Source organism: Anarrhichthys ocellatus, unplaced genomic scaffold, assembly GCF_004355925.1.
Source record: "Anarrhichthys ocellatus isolate YVR2014 unplaced genomic scaffold, GSC_Weel_1.0 scaffold60, whole genome shotgun sequence".
NCBI lineage: Eukaryota > Metazoa > Chordata > Actinopteri > Perciformes > Anarhichadidae > Anarrhichthys > Anarrhichthys ocellatus.
In genome coordinates, this window is record NW_022280090.1 from 266662 (window position 1) to 281635 (window position 14974).

The window sequence follows — 14974 nt, forward strand, 5'->3', positions numbered from 1 at the left end:
ACACTTGGCAACCTTGCTAAGCAACAGTTGTTATCGCCCGGCCTTTTGTATAGCGGGCTCACAGTATCAGGGAGGCGTGGAGAAGCTTGATGGCTCCTGAGAGCTTGCTGAATGCAGAGGCCTTTAGTTTCAAGTAGAAGCAAACCATTCATTTGGTATAATTCCACGTTTCCCTCCACCATTTCTCCGTCTTTCTGCTGCTATTATCAGAGCAGTAGTGGCAACATATTATTCAGAGGTTGGCAGCCATTCTTTTTTTCTTCAGGGCTGACAAACTGTTTTTTATAATCTGTATTATTAGTTTACATCAGGAAAAAAAGACACAAACACACACACACACACACAAACCAGCCAATCCTGTAGTTTAAGATTATACATGTTACATTGCATGTATTGATAGCAAACGAAAGTGTTCCTCTCTTCATTTTTAACGCTCAGGGTCGGATTAATGATCAAACTAACAGCTAGAAAAAGAGCCTGAAAACGGATGTTGAAGTTTCGAAACATTTTTAATAGAAATAAAATTTTGTATAAAAAAAACTAAACATGCTTCACACACTTCATTAGTTTTCATGGGGTTTTACAAATACATATTCAGATAGCCAGGCACTGTATCTTTTTGTACATTTACCCCAATTGTAGGATATGTCAGGACATAAAGCAGACATCATCAATCTATTTAATAACATACATTAACTTGCCATTTAATTTGATCAGCACTCACATTTTATTCTGCAACACAAATGGTGTTGAAAGTAATACAGAGGGCGGTATGAAGAGCAGCATTGAATTCACAACACAAATGACCCCACGATGTTTTCCCCCCCAGACGTTAGAGGGCTTTATACTTTACAAAGCCAACTATTCATCTGTTCAGCGAGCTGAGGGTGATTGATGGAGATATTTTATACTTTTGCAATTAGATTTTCATTTGTTGAAAAGCCTTACACCTTCCCAACACCTCCCCCTTATCATGAGAGTGCCTGAGGAGGACGTGTAGTAATGAATTTTCTCAGTAGCTGGTCCATTATGGATATCACCTTCAGGTCATATTGCACAATCCTCTCAAGGGCATACTTCCTCTTAATTCCCCTCCTAATGGATCTCTTCAGCTAAGCTTTACCCTCACACTACGTGTGACCAAGAGAGAAGCTGGTGGCAGTGATGGGAGGGTCATCCTGGACGACAGCTTACAGTAACATCTCCTGGATAAAATACCGTTTGATTTTAACCACGAGCCACTGTTTCAAAGCACATACAGGTATGTGGAGGGCAGTGGCAGCCTTCGGCTAGCTGGTAATACAAATCATGGCCTCACTTAAGCACAGATAAATAATCACTCACTAGACCTTCACCATTTGAGAACAGTTTTTAAACGTACGGTAGGCTCGGGCCCAAACAATTGTTAACAACGCTGCAACAGAGTTTAAACGCATTCCAAAGATATCGGTTTTTTTTCATTGATTTTTTTTCCTTTTATCTTTTTTTTTAACAACACAACACAGGATGTTGAAACTGGCATGCTCAAAATTGGCAGAGACCATCTCATATGTCCTTATTGACTCAGTGGAAACCTGAAAGAGGAACAAAAAAATATAGTCTGGCACAGATTTGTTGCATTGTTGAGATGATCACCGTTTCCAGTCGTTTTGACTCATGAGACCGGAATACATTTAGAAATAAAAACAAAACACAAGCCTCCTACCCTCTTCAGAAATCCATGGACAATGTGTTCATGCCTTTTTGGTGTTGATTGTTGATTAATCCCTTGTGATGCCTTGAGGGTTTTTCGATTAATTACAGTTTTCAGAACTGGCAGACGACATTGAGAACACCTGAACATATTCTTGATTTTAGTTCTGTTTCAGTCAGCACTGCTCACGATGACGGAGACGTTTTTTGAAAGAGGGCATAGCTGAAATGTAAACACTCAAAAGGAAAGCTCCATCCATCGGCCTCTGCCATGCAAGTATTTTTAACTTTTTCTTTTTTTTCTGTTATTCTTGTGAGGCAGACAGGCAATTGTACCGTTATCTGTTCTGGTCCCCTGTTTTGTCCATCCCTGTGGTCTCTCTCCTCGCCACGTCACGTCTTTGGGCAACACTTCTATGATCTCCAGCCGTTCATGTGACACATCCATTTTTTTAATGCCGGCTGTGTCAAACTCCACTGCATGTTTTTCTCCGTCGATGAGGAAATTATGATGACTACATGTGTCCATTAGATTGTATGGTTGCTGTAGCTGATGTAGGTTTGCTTTGTAGGGAAAGCTGAAAGAGAAGAAGAGGAATAAGAGGGTATATTGAGATTCAAATGTCAAGGATAACTATTGTACTACTGTAATATTAATGAGGAAGATTAATGAAGCGCATGTGGGTGATTTGTTTAGCCTTGCTTTCCTGATGCACAAGTGTAAGATGAAATGTCAAATAATGGCAGAAAATGTGTCCAGTTGCTTCTTTTGGTCCCCATGCTGCAGTGTAGCGTGAATCCCTCAACTCTCTAGGTATGTTTTTGTCCCTGAATACATACATGCCTATATTAACTAGCAGATGGGGGGTTTCAGTGTAGCCAACTGTCCCCCATCACACCTCCTTTCCCTTCAGCTATCAGGCTTCAACTTTCCAGTCGTCTCTCCAGACTGTGTTAGCTGATTTGCTGAGGTGGAGCAGATATATCCCGACATATCGCCGCCGAATAACGGCAGTTGTGGGAGCTGGCCCAGACAGGAATTTTTCAATTTCATCAAGCGATACATCCACGGTGGCGATGACAATGACAAATGGTGCTTATTCAAATAGCCATGGACTGTACAGCGCCTGTAAACGGTAACCCCATCAGGATAAATGGCTGCTTGCTATCTATTCTGTGCTTTTGCCTTCTGACTTATTGTACAAAAAGGCCCTATTAACCCTCCACAGAAACTTGAAGCAAGATGGGAATTAATGTTGCAATGTGTGTTTACATGTATCTATCCTGATGGGCCTCACCACAGTATGCCATTGTTACTACAGTGCATTGTCACAGTGTTTGTATTCATTTCTGTGTTAACGGTACATAGGCTGTCAGCTCTTTTGTTCTCCTGTGAGGGGAAACATTTCTCACTACTGTTGAAAGGTAAGGACTGAACCCAGCTTTACAATGTGTGACAAAAGGCTCAATTTCCCTGTTAATCCAGATGCAGAGAAAGCGTCTCTGTTGACAGACATGAACGATTAAGAAGTCATTATCCAGCTGCTTCAGAAAGGATAGTTAGATGTTTGATTAATACGTATTTGATTTTCTCTTTATTTACATTTAGCTGCAACTCTACAGCTGAAATGATTTTGCTGATTAATTGATAAATTGATAGCCAGTAATTTAAAGGGTTATTGTTTGGATAATAGATTCATTGTTTTAGTCATTTTTCAGCTTGTTTGAGCTGCTTAAATGTGAGGACTTTATGCTTTTCTTTGTAACATCTGATAGAAAACTGAATACATATATAAGGTTTTGACTGCTGGTCAAAGAAAAACAAGCTAGTTGAATAGGTCACATTAAGCTCTGGGAAAATACAACAGTCATTTTTCACTGTCTTCTGACATTTTATAAATGTACGTTATCACTGGATTTATTAACACTTTATCTGTGACTAACAGCACCAGGAGAGAACACAGTGATTAGAGTTTGAAACATGTGACTTAAACAACTATTCAATTGTCAAAGTTGTTCTCTGACTGATCAAGTAATCAACTAATTGTTTCAGTACTAGAAGTGTAAATACAGAGAGCAATAGCCAAAAAAAGTAAGGTACCTTTTTAGCATGTGATGTTAGATTTCAGGTGTAGCCGCTAAATTCAATGAAATGATGAAAAGAAAATGACAATTAAGGTTCTACTGAAGTAGAATTAATCTATTACTGAACTGCAGAATGTGTTCTGCAGTTCAGTAATATGTAATAAAACATCAGTGGTTACCGGATTCAATGAGGTGTTAAATAACATGCCATGTAATTCTTGGTTTACTCTGCTTCATATCTCTGCATCTATTGCGTATCATCTACACACACTGAAGGACAAAACATGCCTGAGAAATGACGGAACAGTGGGTTGTCAGCCAGAGGCTTCCTCATTTGCATTTCTGTACTTACTTTGTGTTTCGAGGCTTTCACACAGCTCGGTCTTGGCTTCTCCGTTGGGTCTGAGTCCGGCCTTGGGGTTGAACTTGTTGGACATGGTGGCGGCGGTAACCACAGCCTTCAGGCTGCGAGTGCGCTTGGGCACATTCTGCTCAGGGTGGAAGAGAACCACGTAGACCTTGGGCATGTAGAGCAACCCAAGGGACACCGAGGCGCTCAGGCTCACAGAGATGGTCAGTGTGGTTGTTTGGATGTACAGCTGCAAGAGGCAAACAACAAACATGCAAAACACAAAGAGTTTAGCCCTTCTTTGGCACTGGAGTTGGACAATTTTTCTATATGGGTAGTGACCTGTACGGTACAAGTGACATCTGCTGTGCATCGTTCTAATTAGATCATCCAATGACCCGTTAGTTGGCCAAGCTGTTGTGGAAGTACTTTCTATTGTGTCCGATAGAGGCTTTCAAAACTATTTACTGCTGGTGAAGTTATAAAACTAGTTTTAAATCAGCATCTCATCTGCTTTTACGGCGCATACTGAAACAGCCAAGGCCACTGTTTAATTTTCTGCCATACTAGTTTTAATATGGCCATAACGTCAACCTGAATACACATCTGATAACAGCAGTCGATTGGATCCTATTCTGACTCACAACAAGCAAGCCAATAAAAAAGATACAAGCTTGTGAAAATTTTACACATGGCCAAATCCTCTGAATCACGGGGGAGGATAACGATCAGTAACGTTCTCGCTCATTCCATTTTAATTGTTTGCAAAGCTGCAGCAAATGAATGAGTCATCGTCAGGGAAGCACTGAAGAAGAAGGAAAGCTTGTGTCATTTCTATACATTATACTATGTTGTCACTGCAGGACAGGTCATATGAGAAGAATTACTTTGAAAGTTAATGGTACACAAGTTACAGTTTAATGATACTGCAGACTTCAATGCAAACGTTGACAGTAGTTCTGTCAAACTCAGTATTTTTGTCTTTTTAATGTTTGCTACCTTGTCACAGTAATGGTATCCCATTGACCGTAATTATGAGCGAGCGAGTGGGAAGAAAGCTACGATTCCTCCCAATGGATGAAAAGAACTACAGTGTCAGCAAACAGCTAGCAGCGACGTTAAAATAAAATCCAATATGAAGACCAATAGATTCAAATCAGCTAATTTAAAATGAAGTATTTGTTTGTATGTGCTCACACTTGTTTATAAACTGCTACAAATATGTAGAACAACAAAATAATCAAATTAAGGGTATATATATTTAAAGTGTGACTTTGCAATGGGAGGTTTTCCCGTTCTTCCCATTTGGACAACATTGCGCAAATGCAACAAAAAGCAACACAGAATAAGCAGATTGCGTAGCTTAAGTGGGTGATGACGATCAATACTTATGACGATGTTTAGTTCAAAATCAGTATCCTGTTGTCCTGAGCTTGACATGGAGTGATAATGAAAGATGCAGCAAAGACAGACCTTTCAAGGCAATACCTTCACAAAAGGGCAGATCAACAGCCTAAAAAATGATCTAGTATTTTACTTTTCAATACATTATTATTTTTTGTGGCTAAATACTGTAACATCTGAGGCAAATGTCTCGTGGCTATGTATCCGAACACTGCGTGGGATTTGGGAAATACTGCTGTGTGCTGACCATCTAATAAGAAAGTGATAATGCACAACTGAACCTGAACCTTCTACTTCCTGCCATGTGATCCGTATTCAGAGTATATTTATGTTATAAGGACTTAAAGGGCTACAACACAATGTTATAGTATATTCATTTTAACGAGTGCAGGAGCTGGCAGCAGTCAGCGTCATCATCTCAGGAAAAAAGAATTCTCATATGAAAACACGACAGGCTGTTTATATTCGACTATTGTGCAGATAAATGGTTTGCCTTTCAGTAAACAGCACAAAATTGTGAAATTGATAATTGAAGTTTAAACGTAGTTAGTTTATCTTGCTTGTATGTCTGAAAAGAAGAAAAAAAATGTCCACTTCCAATCCAAAAGCTTGACGTTCCAGCATCTGGTCTGCATCTGTTGCTCTTGTAAACAACATAATCTATCACTACTATTTTCTTTCCACTTTAGATTCTTACTCTGCCTCAAGCGGAAGCTGTTTTTGTTTGTTTATGACACATAAAGGCTTTTAATAAGGCACACGCTCAGTTCCTGTCTTCTAAAGGCAGTTTATTCAATAGTACAGCAACAGAAATGTATTTCTTCAAATCAAAAACAATTCCCATAAGGGAATGTTATTTCTCTGAAGGAACGAAGGACAAAGCAGATTTTCAATATGAAACACTGCTGCGCAAACTGATTTACAACTGTAATTAAACCACCGCTGACTAAAGTATTCCAATACATGATCTCAATGCGTGCCAGCAGATCAGCATCAAACATTTTCGGGGGCCATGATATATGATGCAACTCAAATGCTGCTCCCATTTAAAGACTTTAATTATTCTAGGGTAGTACCTCTTCCTTTTTAGCGGTGGAGGTTTCATCAGCCACTGAGTGACCCCCACCCACCCCACCCCCAGTAGGTCCTTGCTGGTTTTCCATCAAAGCAGAGTAACATTTAGCTCCCCAGATGTGACCTCTACTTGAATATCTTGTTTGTTTGTTTTTATTATTTGTGGCTCTCTGTCGTGCTTTCCCCCAAGAATGGCTGCAACTCATCTCAGCCAGTCCATGTGGGACTGCTGGCTGGAGACGAGGATGGAAGGATGGGGGCTGTATGATGGAGGGACAGCTGCAGTGGTCCCCTCCCAGCTGTAGGGAGTGTGAACCAGTAAACCCTCTCTAGGCGTAGTTCACTGCTGCCTCAGGGACAGACTGTTGAACCCAAGCTGCTGCTGGAATAAAAACAGAGAAAAACAAATTCTCTGCCACCTTTCAACCAACAATAAGAGACATTCTCGTAGTCACTTAGTGTAAACTGTAGGATAATGAGGGAAGAATGAAAAACATATTGGAGTTAATTTAATGTGCAATATTCAGAGCAATAATACAGCAGCAAACAACTATTTTCGATGTAAAGATACAGTATAGTGGAGTAATGTCTATCTGAGTCGTTCTCTCTGTGTGTGTTGTAATCCGAGCTTCTCCCTGATCTGTTGAAATTGTCGGGCGAGCTTTTATCACAGCTATCGCTGTTGAGTGCGTACCACAGGCTCAGCCGTCGCAATGTTGAGATTGGTTGAAAGGCAATCTAAATGCTCCAAATCTTGTATATAACACCTTTGACCCTAATTTGAAAGATATTTAAAAAATAAAAAATACTCATAATTCAATAAAATGCAAGCAACATTTGTTCACATTGATGTATATTTAGCATTCCAACTATAAAAAAGGTACAGGCTAAAACTAACAAAACTAACAACGACTTCATCATCAAATCATCAATCTGACAGATTGATGATTTGATGATATTTTGTCAATCTATTGTCTACTAAACAAAGAGATACTTTTTTTTATCCAACCAATAGTCCAAAACTCAAAGATACTTTATATAAAACACACTTTTACAAAAAATAACAGTTGCTGATTAATTTCAGTTATTTGACTAAAGCATTACTGAAAAATTGTTTTAGTTTTGCTTAAAATTGAATATTGTTTCATCAGGAACAAGAGTATAAAAACCAGCCAGACAAAACTAACTTTACTAAGAAAATAATATAAAATCAACTAAAACAATCTAAATGTAGTTCAATACAATCAACTGGTACACGTTCGATTAGATATACTCTTCACACATAAATAAAAACCCTGTTATTAGTGGAAGGTTTAATGCTAGTGTTGGTATTTATTTACAAAAATCAGATAATGATATATTCGTTGATATTCATTCATTCTTTACACACACAAATAACGTAAACAAACACTTTTCTGTAAGATACTTTAAATCAGTTAATAAAGGATTATGTCTAAGAGTGTGATATTTAAGTGAACAAACTATGCGATGGCGACATTGTTTCTAAATAATCTAAAACATATCTTTGGCATTCTTGTACAAAATTTCTTGGTAATTCATCACAGGACATACTGTATGTGGCGATACAATAGATCTGATACAAACTAATCTTGGCTGATATATCGGCCTCGCTAATTAATTAGTTTAGCTCAAAACACAACACACATTTGACCACATTGTCATTCAATCAGACCCCCCCGCCCCCCTAATGCAGTGCTTCACGGAGCTACAGTTCATTTTACTTCATTGCCCGTTTCCAATCTAGTCATTTGTTTCCTCCTGATTTCGATGCACCCGACGTGCACGGACCAGACTCCTCAAAGCGAGCTGTTGTATACACTCACACACTCATCGCGTTGCAATCAGCAGATCTTGCCCGAGGCAGAACATAACATAGGAGCAGCAGTGTATGGCAGCATTAATGACTGAACTAGACGCGGAGGAAAACAATGGGGATCTATCATTACATATATGATGAGAGGAGTTGATGATATCCCACATCGCTGCCTACAGAGAGCGCGACACAACTGAGGGAGAAAGGCAGTGTCAGCTGATAACGTAAGATTAATTTGAGGGTTAATGAATGTAAACAGATTCTATTTTCGACCAGTGACTCTCGAGAGCTTCTGCTGCAGGATGCAAAACTACTCTCTACATTCAGCAACTGCCTTATTTCTCAGCACGCGATGAAAACGTTCAGCAGAGGCGCTTGCTCCATGAGATTTCACAATAATTGCACTCTAATTAAGCTAATAAACAAATAGAAGCCTTAGGGGACACAACAATATAGCTTCATGGGAAAATGTCATTTATAAAGATCACAATTCTCCGGCCTTGATTAGCTTCACAGCCTGTTGTTATTATTATTGGAAACTCCCAGGGGTCAACAGGCCACGACCCAGAGGGCTGCTCTGCTGTAGGCCTAATGAACGTAACAACTGCTCTCTGAGGTCCGAGATGTTGCTGAGCTCCCTCTGCTCTGAAGCATCAATCTTCATTATGTATTATTGGGCCTGCGGGACATTGCTGTGAATAATGCTGTTTACATTTGTACTGAAAAGAGAGAAACAGAGAGAAATGGAAAGGGACCGGGGGGAGGTGGTTACAGGTAGCGGGGAAGATCACGTCTGTCTGACATCTGGTCCTGTTGAACTCACTGCAACTCCCACTCCTTTGTCTGACTAGTGCAGTAACAGCAGTTTTTTGTTGCGGTCGAGTTGACAATGCCAATAGTGTGACGGAGACGTCATAGAGAAATAAACAAAACCACTCAATTCATCGGTCCATTCATGCACGATAACGGCAAGACCTCTTTGTGTGGGCTGATTGCATTTGAACTGAGCCTATTGTGCCGAAGCCTCATTCCCATGCACGCTATTGTCCGTCGCCTCTCCACCTGTCTCCTGTCCTTTGAGGCAGCCGCTGATTTAGACCGTTTCTCCAGGTAAGCAGGTGTCACATCTATTCCTGATGCTAGCACAACCGCTCGGTGATCACGCTCCACAGATAGACCAGATGTCCCCCGTTTGAATGATAGAGAAAGCCTCCCATGGCATTTGTTACATCTATCCTGGCACCAGATGACAAATAAATGACTAGTGTGCTTGTAATGCTGAGGCAGAGACCCGCTGTAAAGTGGTGATGAGCACATAGGCGGCTCGATAAGGTAAATCAAGACCCGGAGGAAGTGGAGCATTTAATTGCTCTGAACGACGTGTCAAAGTGGGCTGTGAGGCTTTGTGCGGCCTGCCATTTACAGTAAAATGATTATGAGGTGTGTTTGCTTTGACATGTTAATTCCTTAAATAAGAACATTTTTTATGTAACCGCTCAGCGAATCAGTCTCAGGTTGTTGTTGTTTTTACATGAAGCCTATCACAGCAAAACTGGCTACTTTTTTGTTAGGCAGTAAAAGGCAATGAGTCCTCCAAATTAAATAACAAAATACGTTGTTTTTACATATTTATATGACATATATATGTTTTCTGATCTATCCCCACGATGACACTATTTGCTCTTTGCTTCACGCGGAAAAATAAATCAGTTTTCAGTGGTGGAAGAAGCACTCAGATCTTCTATGTGAGAGAAAGTAGTGAGCAATACTGCAGTGTAAAAATACTGCATTCAAGTCCTGCATTCAAAATAATACTTAAGTAAAAGTACACAAGATATAGCATCAAATTATCGTTACAAGTAAGAAAAAAAAAGTATTCATTTAGCACAATGGCCAGTTTCAGAATAATATGTATTGTATTACTGGATTGTAATTATTAAAGTATTAACATTGCAGCTGATCAAGGTATTACATATTCATAATAACTCTCTACTTGAAGGTTGAGAGTGCCTTCAACCAGTAATAATATATCATAATCATAATACAATTATCTAAATCGTATTAGTAACTAACTAAATCTTTAAAATAAATGCAGTGGGGTAGAAGTATGAAGTACCATAAAAGTACCTCAAAATTGTACTTAAGTACAGTACATGAATAAACTTAGTTACCTTACACCACCACTGTCTCTTTTATGGTCATTATGGTTTGTGTTGAAATTCCTACTTTCTCGACATGGTTACAAAAACAACCACTGGGTTATAACAATTATGGTCATGGTTAAAAGCAGAGGGAAGTTGGATATAGGAAACAAAGAGCACGCTATCGTCACAATGCTTCCTTCTTTGCTTGGCTGTCACTTCAACATAAACATAAATTGATTTGTAGGGATTGAGGGTGTGTTTTCTTGCGAGGACAGTCTTCAATAGCAAAGTAACTTGCTGCATGGTCTGACTAGACGAAACCATATTAGACTGTGAATTAAATTAAGTTTTTCCAACTCTACACTCCAAGAGCCCTTTTGGTTATATATTAAATATGATTATTCTCTCTCAAATGAGGAGAGGAAGAAATGTAGGACATTTCCCTGCAGCAAGATTTCCGTTTTGTCTTCCATTTCATGTCTTACCTTAACAACGCTGAGGGCAATGGTAGAACTTTTCCAAATGATAAAAGTAAAACTATCTCCTAGACATTGTTTGTTCAGCCTTCGACAGGAAATAATTATTAATGAGGGAACAATATCTTTTGGAGTGCCTTATATTTAATTAAGCAGGGTGAGAGAAGTTTCTCAGGGTTTGTAAGTAGAAGAAGAACAAACAAAAAGTAGGACTTCACATACCCTTCAATTGTTTTTTTTCACTTCTATTTTACTATTCAAAGCCATGCTAGCTAATGGATTACCTCATCCTCCAAAAAGCTGTTCCCTCTCTGTGATTGTATAATTCTCTTTCATCTTCAGAGAGAGGAGATGGAATGATTAAACAAAGAACTCGCTGATATCCACGGCTGCTGTTGACATCCGGCTTAAGATGTGCAACAGTCGCATTCAAAAATAACGTGCACTCTGAACTTGGACTGTGTGTGCTGATCAAGACTGTTTGGCGACGAAGCTGCGGTTGACATTTCACTACATCTTCCTTGATATATTTCAGCAAATGCAGCGTAACAAGCTGCATCTGGTGAGCGCAGCAGGTCTTTCATTGTTTTCAACATGTTGCTGCTGTTGCTCAGTTTTAGTGTTAACAGCAGGAGATTTATGGGGTAAGAGAAGGCCAATATGCAGATTCACAGTAGTTTGAACTCTGTGGTTTTAACACAACATGCAGCATATGAAAATAAGTCATTGTGCTGCTGGTCACACACTACATTATTAATGTAATTCAATTGGCTGCAGTCATATGCAGATTTCCTGCAATGCAGTCGTAGACCATACAGTGGAAATTATTTTTGGGATGCTGAGCGTGACACAATGCGCACAATCACCCTCTCTCTCTCTCGAGCTCTTTCCCACAAAGGTAACCATCACAGCCAGTTTTCAAGGCCAGCGTTTTGATGCATTGTGTGCTTTAATCCCTAAAGGGAAGGGGTAAGGATTAATTTGTTGCATCTGTCAGACCCATGCTGGCACCACTGATAGTGTCCGTGCCAGTTTGAGGATTTTCCCCTCACCGCTGTCCTCTTGTAGCTACTGAGCCCGTTTTGTTGCTCTGCCAAAATACCTCTTTCAACTGGATCTACACATCTCTACTGTCATTGTTTTTACCCCTTTGACTCCATATCCAGACTGTCTCCACTGAATGGGAGTTCCAAGCCCAGCCTCCATTGTCATGCCTCTTTTGGATCCCACTTGACCTGTAGCCTCCCCCGAGCTCCTACTGGATGTGATCCAGGTTCCACGGTTCAGGAGGTCAGGCACATCGATTTGACACGGGAATACGAGTGTGAGCTTGTCTTTGTGTCGACAGCTCAGGGGTCTCTAATGCACTCTGGCATATAGACATCACGTATACGTGAGTCATAGGCTTGCATGCCATGATTAGAGAATGCACTTATAAAACTCTGTGTCCACATTCGGTATGTTGTCAGTACATTTGAAACACGAGGCTTCTGCATGACATCCTGTGCCATTGCTCTTGTCATTAAACAAAGGCAGAGTGGAGTAATAAGAAATAAGAAAAAGAACATTGGAGGTCTGCCTGGGACTGAAAGACAAATGTAAACATTGCTGATGAAAAAAGAAGTTGACTGATGTGCAGTAGTGGAAGAACTACTAACTTTAAATCATGGAGTATTTTCAAATTGTGGTATAAGTACAAGTACAGAAGTATTAACAGCAGGATGTACTTACTACTAGTTAATGTACTGAGTATTAAAGTAAAAACACTCATTTATACAATACCAAATAGCCCCTGACAAAGGTATATTATATATTCTATTATTAGATCATTTATATTTATGCATCAGGATGTAAACATGTAGCTGACCTAATTATAAGTGCCTAATATACTGTTGGGTAGTTTAATCCAACAGTTCCCAATCTGTAGTGTAAGACCCCCACAAGAGGTCATAAGACAAATGTGACGGGTCAAGAGGAAAGCAGCAAATAAAACAAGGATGTGAGTACTGGTTCTATCTTTGACAATGCTTCATAATTTACTTGTTGATCGTGTTTTTTATGCAAAGTAACTAGTAATTATAGATGTCAGAGAAATGTAGTGGAATTAAAAGTACACTGTTCTCTGAAATGTAGTCAAGTAAAGAAGCACTAAATGGAAAATGCATGTACCTCAACATTGTACTTTAGTGCAGTACTTGAGTAGATGTACTTAATTACTTTCCACCAATGACGTTGTGTATTTCTTCTTTATCTGCACCTGCACTCTCCTGCATTAATGATCCAAACATTCTTGTGAACAAACCAAGAAGAAGCAGTAAGCAAAGAAAGAATTTGACATAGAAATATAAAACCTAATAGGTTTGGTATTAAATAAGCTTTTGTGTGCCTCTGATGATTTCTAAAAACTCTTTAAAGTACTTCTATGAGTTAGAAAAAAAACTACAGGAATAGTCGTAAGCTTACCTTTTCCGTGGACTGTGAAGTGCCGAAGAAGATTGGGATGAATGCCAGCCAAATAATGCAGGTGGTGTACATGGTAAAACCAATGGGTTTGGCTTCATTGAATGTCTCCGGCACCCCTCTGGTTTTTATGGCGTAGACCGTACAGGTGACCATGAGCAGCATGCTGTAGCCCAGCAGGCAGATGAGAGACAGATCAGAGATGTCACACTTCAGCACACCGCGAGACATCACCGGGTTAGAGGTCCTCTGGTCCTCGTAGTCAATAATGGCCTTGGAGGGGTCCACGCCAAACCAGATGCACACCCCAAGCAGCTGCACTGAGGCCAGGGTGAACGTGATGGCCAGCTGGGAGGCTGGAGAAATTAACCTGGGTGCACTGACAGACATGGAACCCTGCTCAAAGATGCGGTAAATACGATTGGTTTTGGTGAGCAGGGCGGCGTAACTAATGCTCATGCCCAGACCCAAGAAGATCCTCCGGAGGGAGCAAATTCCTACATCAGGGGTAGAAATCATCAGGAATGTTGTGGCATAACAGAGGAAGATGCCAGTTAGCAGCACGTAGCTCAGCTCTCGGCCTGATGCTTTCACAATGGGGGTGTCGTTGTAGCGGACGAACGTGACCACCACGAACACGGTGGCCATGATGCCAAAGACAGCAATAAGCACGGGAAAGACTGCCCATGGAGAGCTCCACTCCAGCTTAACAATGGGGATTGGAACACAGCCGGTGTGATTCACGTTGGGCCGTAAATCAAAGCGACACATCTTACACGTGTAGGTGTCTGCCTGGTACTGATAGCCATCGCAGCGCTCACAGTGCCAACAGCAAGGCATACCCTTCACAATCTTCTTGCGCTCGCCGGCCTGACAGGTATGACTGCAGATTGAGGAAGGGATCTGACGGACACCGCCGGGCCACTGCATCTTACGAACCTGCGAAGGAGGCAAGGGGGACACAGACGGACATTAATGGACGGAGAGAAAGACAAAGAGGGAAGAGAGGAGATTTGTAGAGAGCTAAAGTGTTCATATCCTTTCAAATGTTGTCATGTAGAGAAAGTGATGCTGTATTGATCCCCCCGTCCCCCCCAAAAAGATCCCAAACCACACCTGGAGGTCAAGGAAAATCTAACCGGTTGCTACTTGCTGTGTGGGAGTTTGAACCTGGCCCGGAGTACCATTCTGTATGCTCCCATGATACTTGGTTTTATGTATTTATTTGGGTGTGGGGTGGGAAAGGGCAAACTAGGGGTTAAATGTCTTCCAGTTGGAGTTCAAATTATCCAAAAGGTAAGACACAAAAGGAAACTGCAGGCCTGCAGGGAACTGACAGTGCCTCTCTTTTGTAAATTGTTGTTTGAGTTAAAAAAAAACAATCCTCTGCTGTCTAGGATCAGAAGAAAAAATGATTAATTCCATTTCAGGATACTACCCCCCTTGTGGATTTTCC

The 14974-nt window shown here is 40.4% G+C and overlaps 1 protein-coding gene across 2 annotated transcripts in view; it reads right to left on the minus strand.

The window, feature by feature from the left end:
• Positions 1-490: 490 nt before the first annotated feature.
• LOC116396835 (metabotropic glutamate receptor 4-like) overlaps positions 491-14974 on the minus strand; it is a 153578-nt gene continuing 139094 nt past the window's right edge. For both annotated transcript variants that reach the window (XM_031871734.1, XM_031871735.1), the window contains exons 9-11: positions 13522-14457; positions 4130-4376; positions 491-2270 (exon numbers count right to left, since the gene is read on the minus strand). In XM_031871734.1, the coding sequence (XP_031727594.1) occupies positions 2221-2270; positions 4130-4376; positions 13522-14457 (1233 nt within the window). In that variant the 3' untranslated portion in view covers positions 491-2220. The remainder of the gene's footprint in view (positions 2271-4129; positions 4377-13521; positions 14458-14974) is intronic.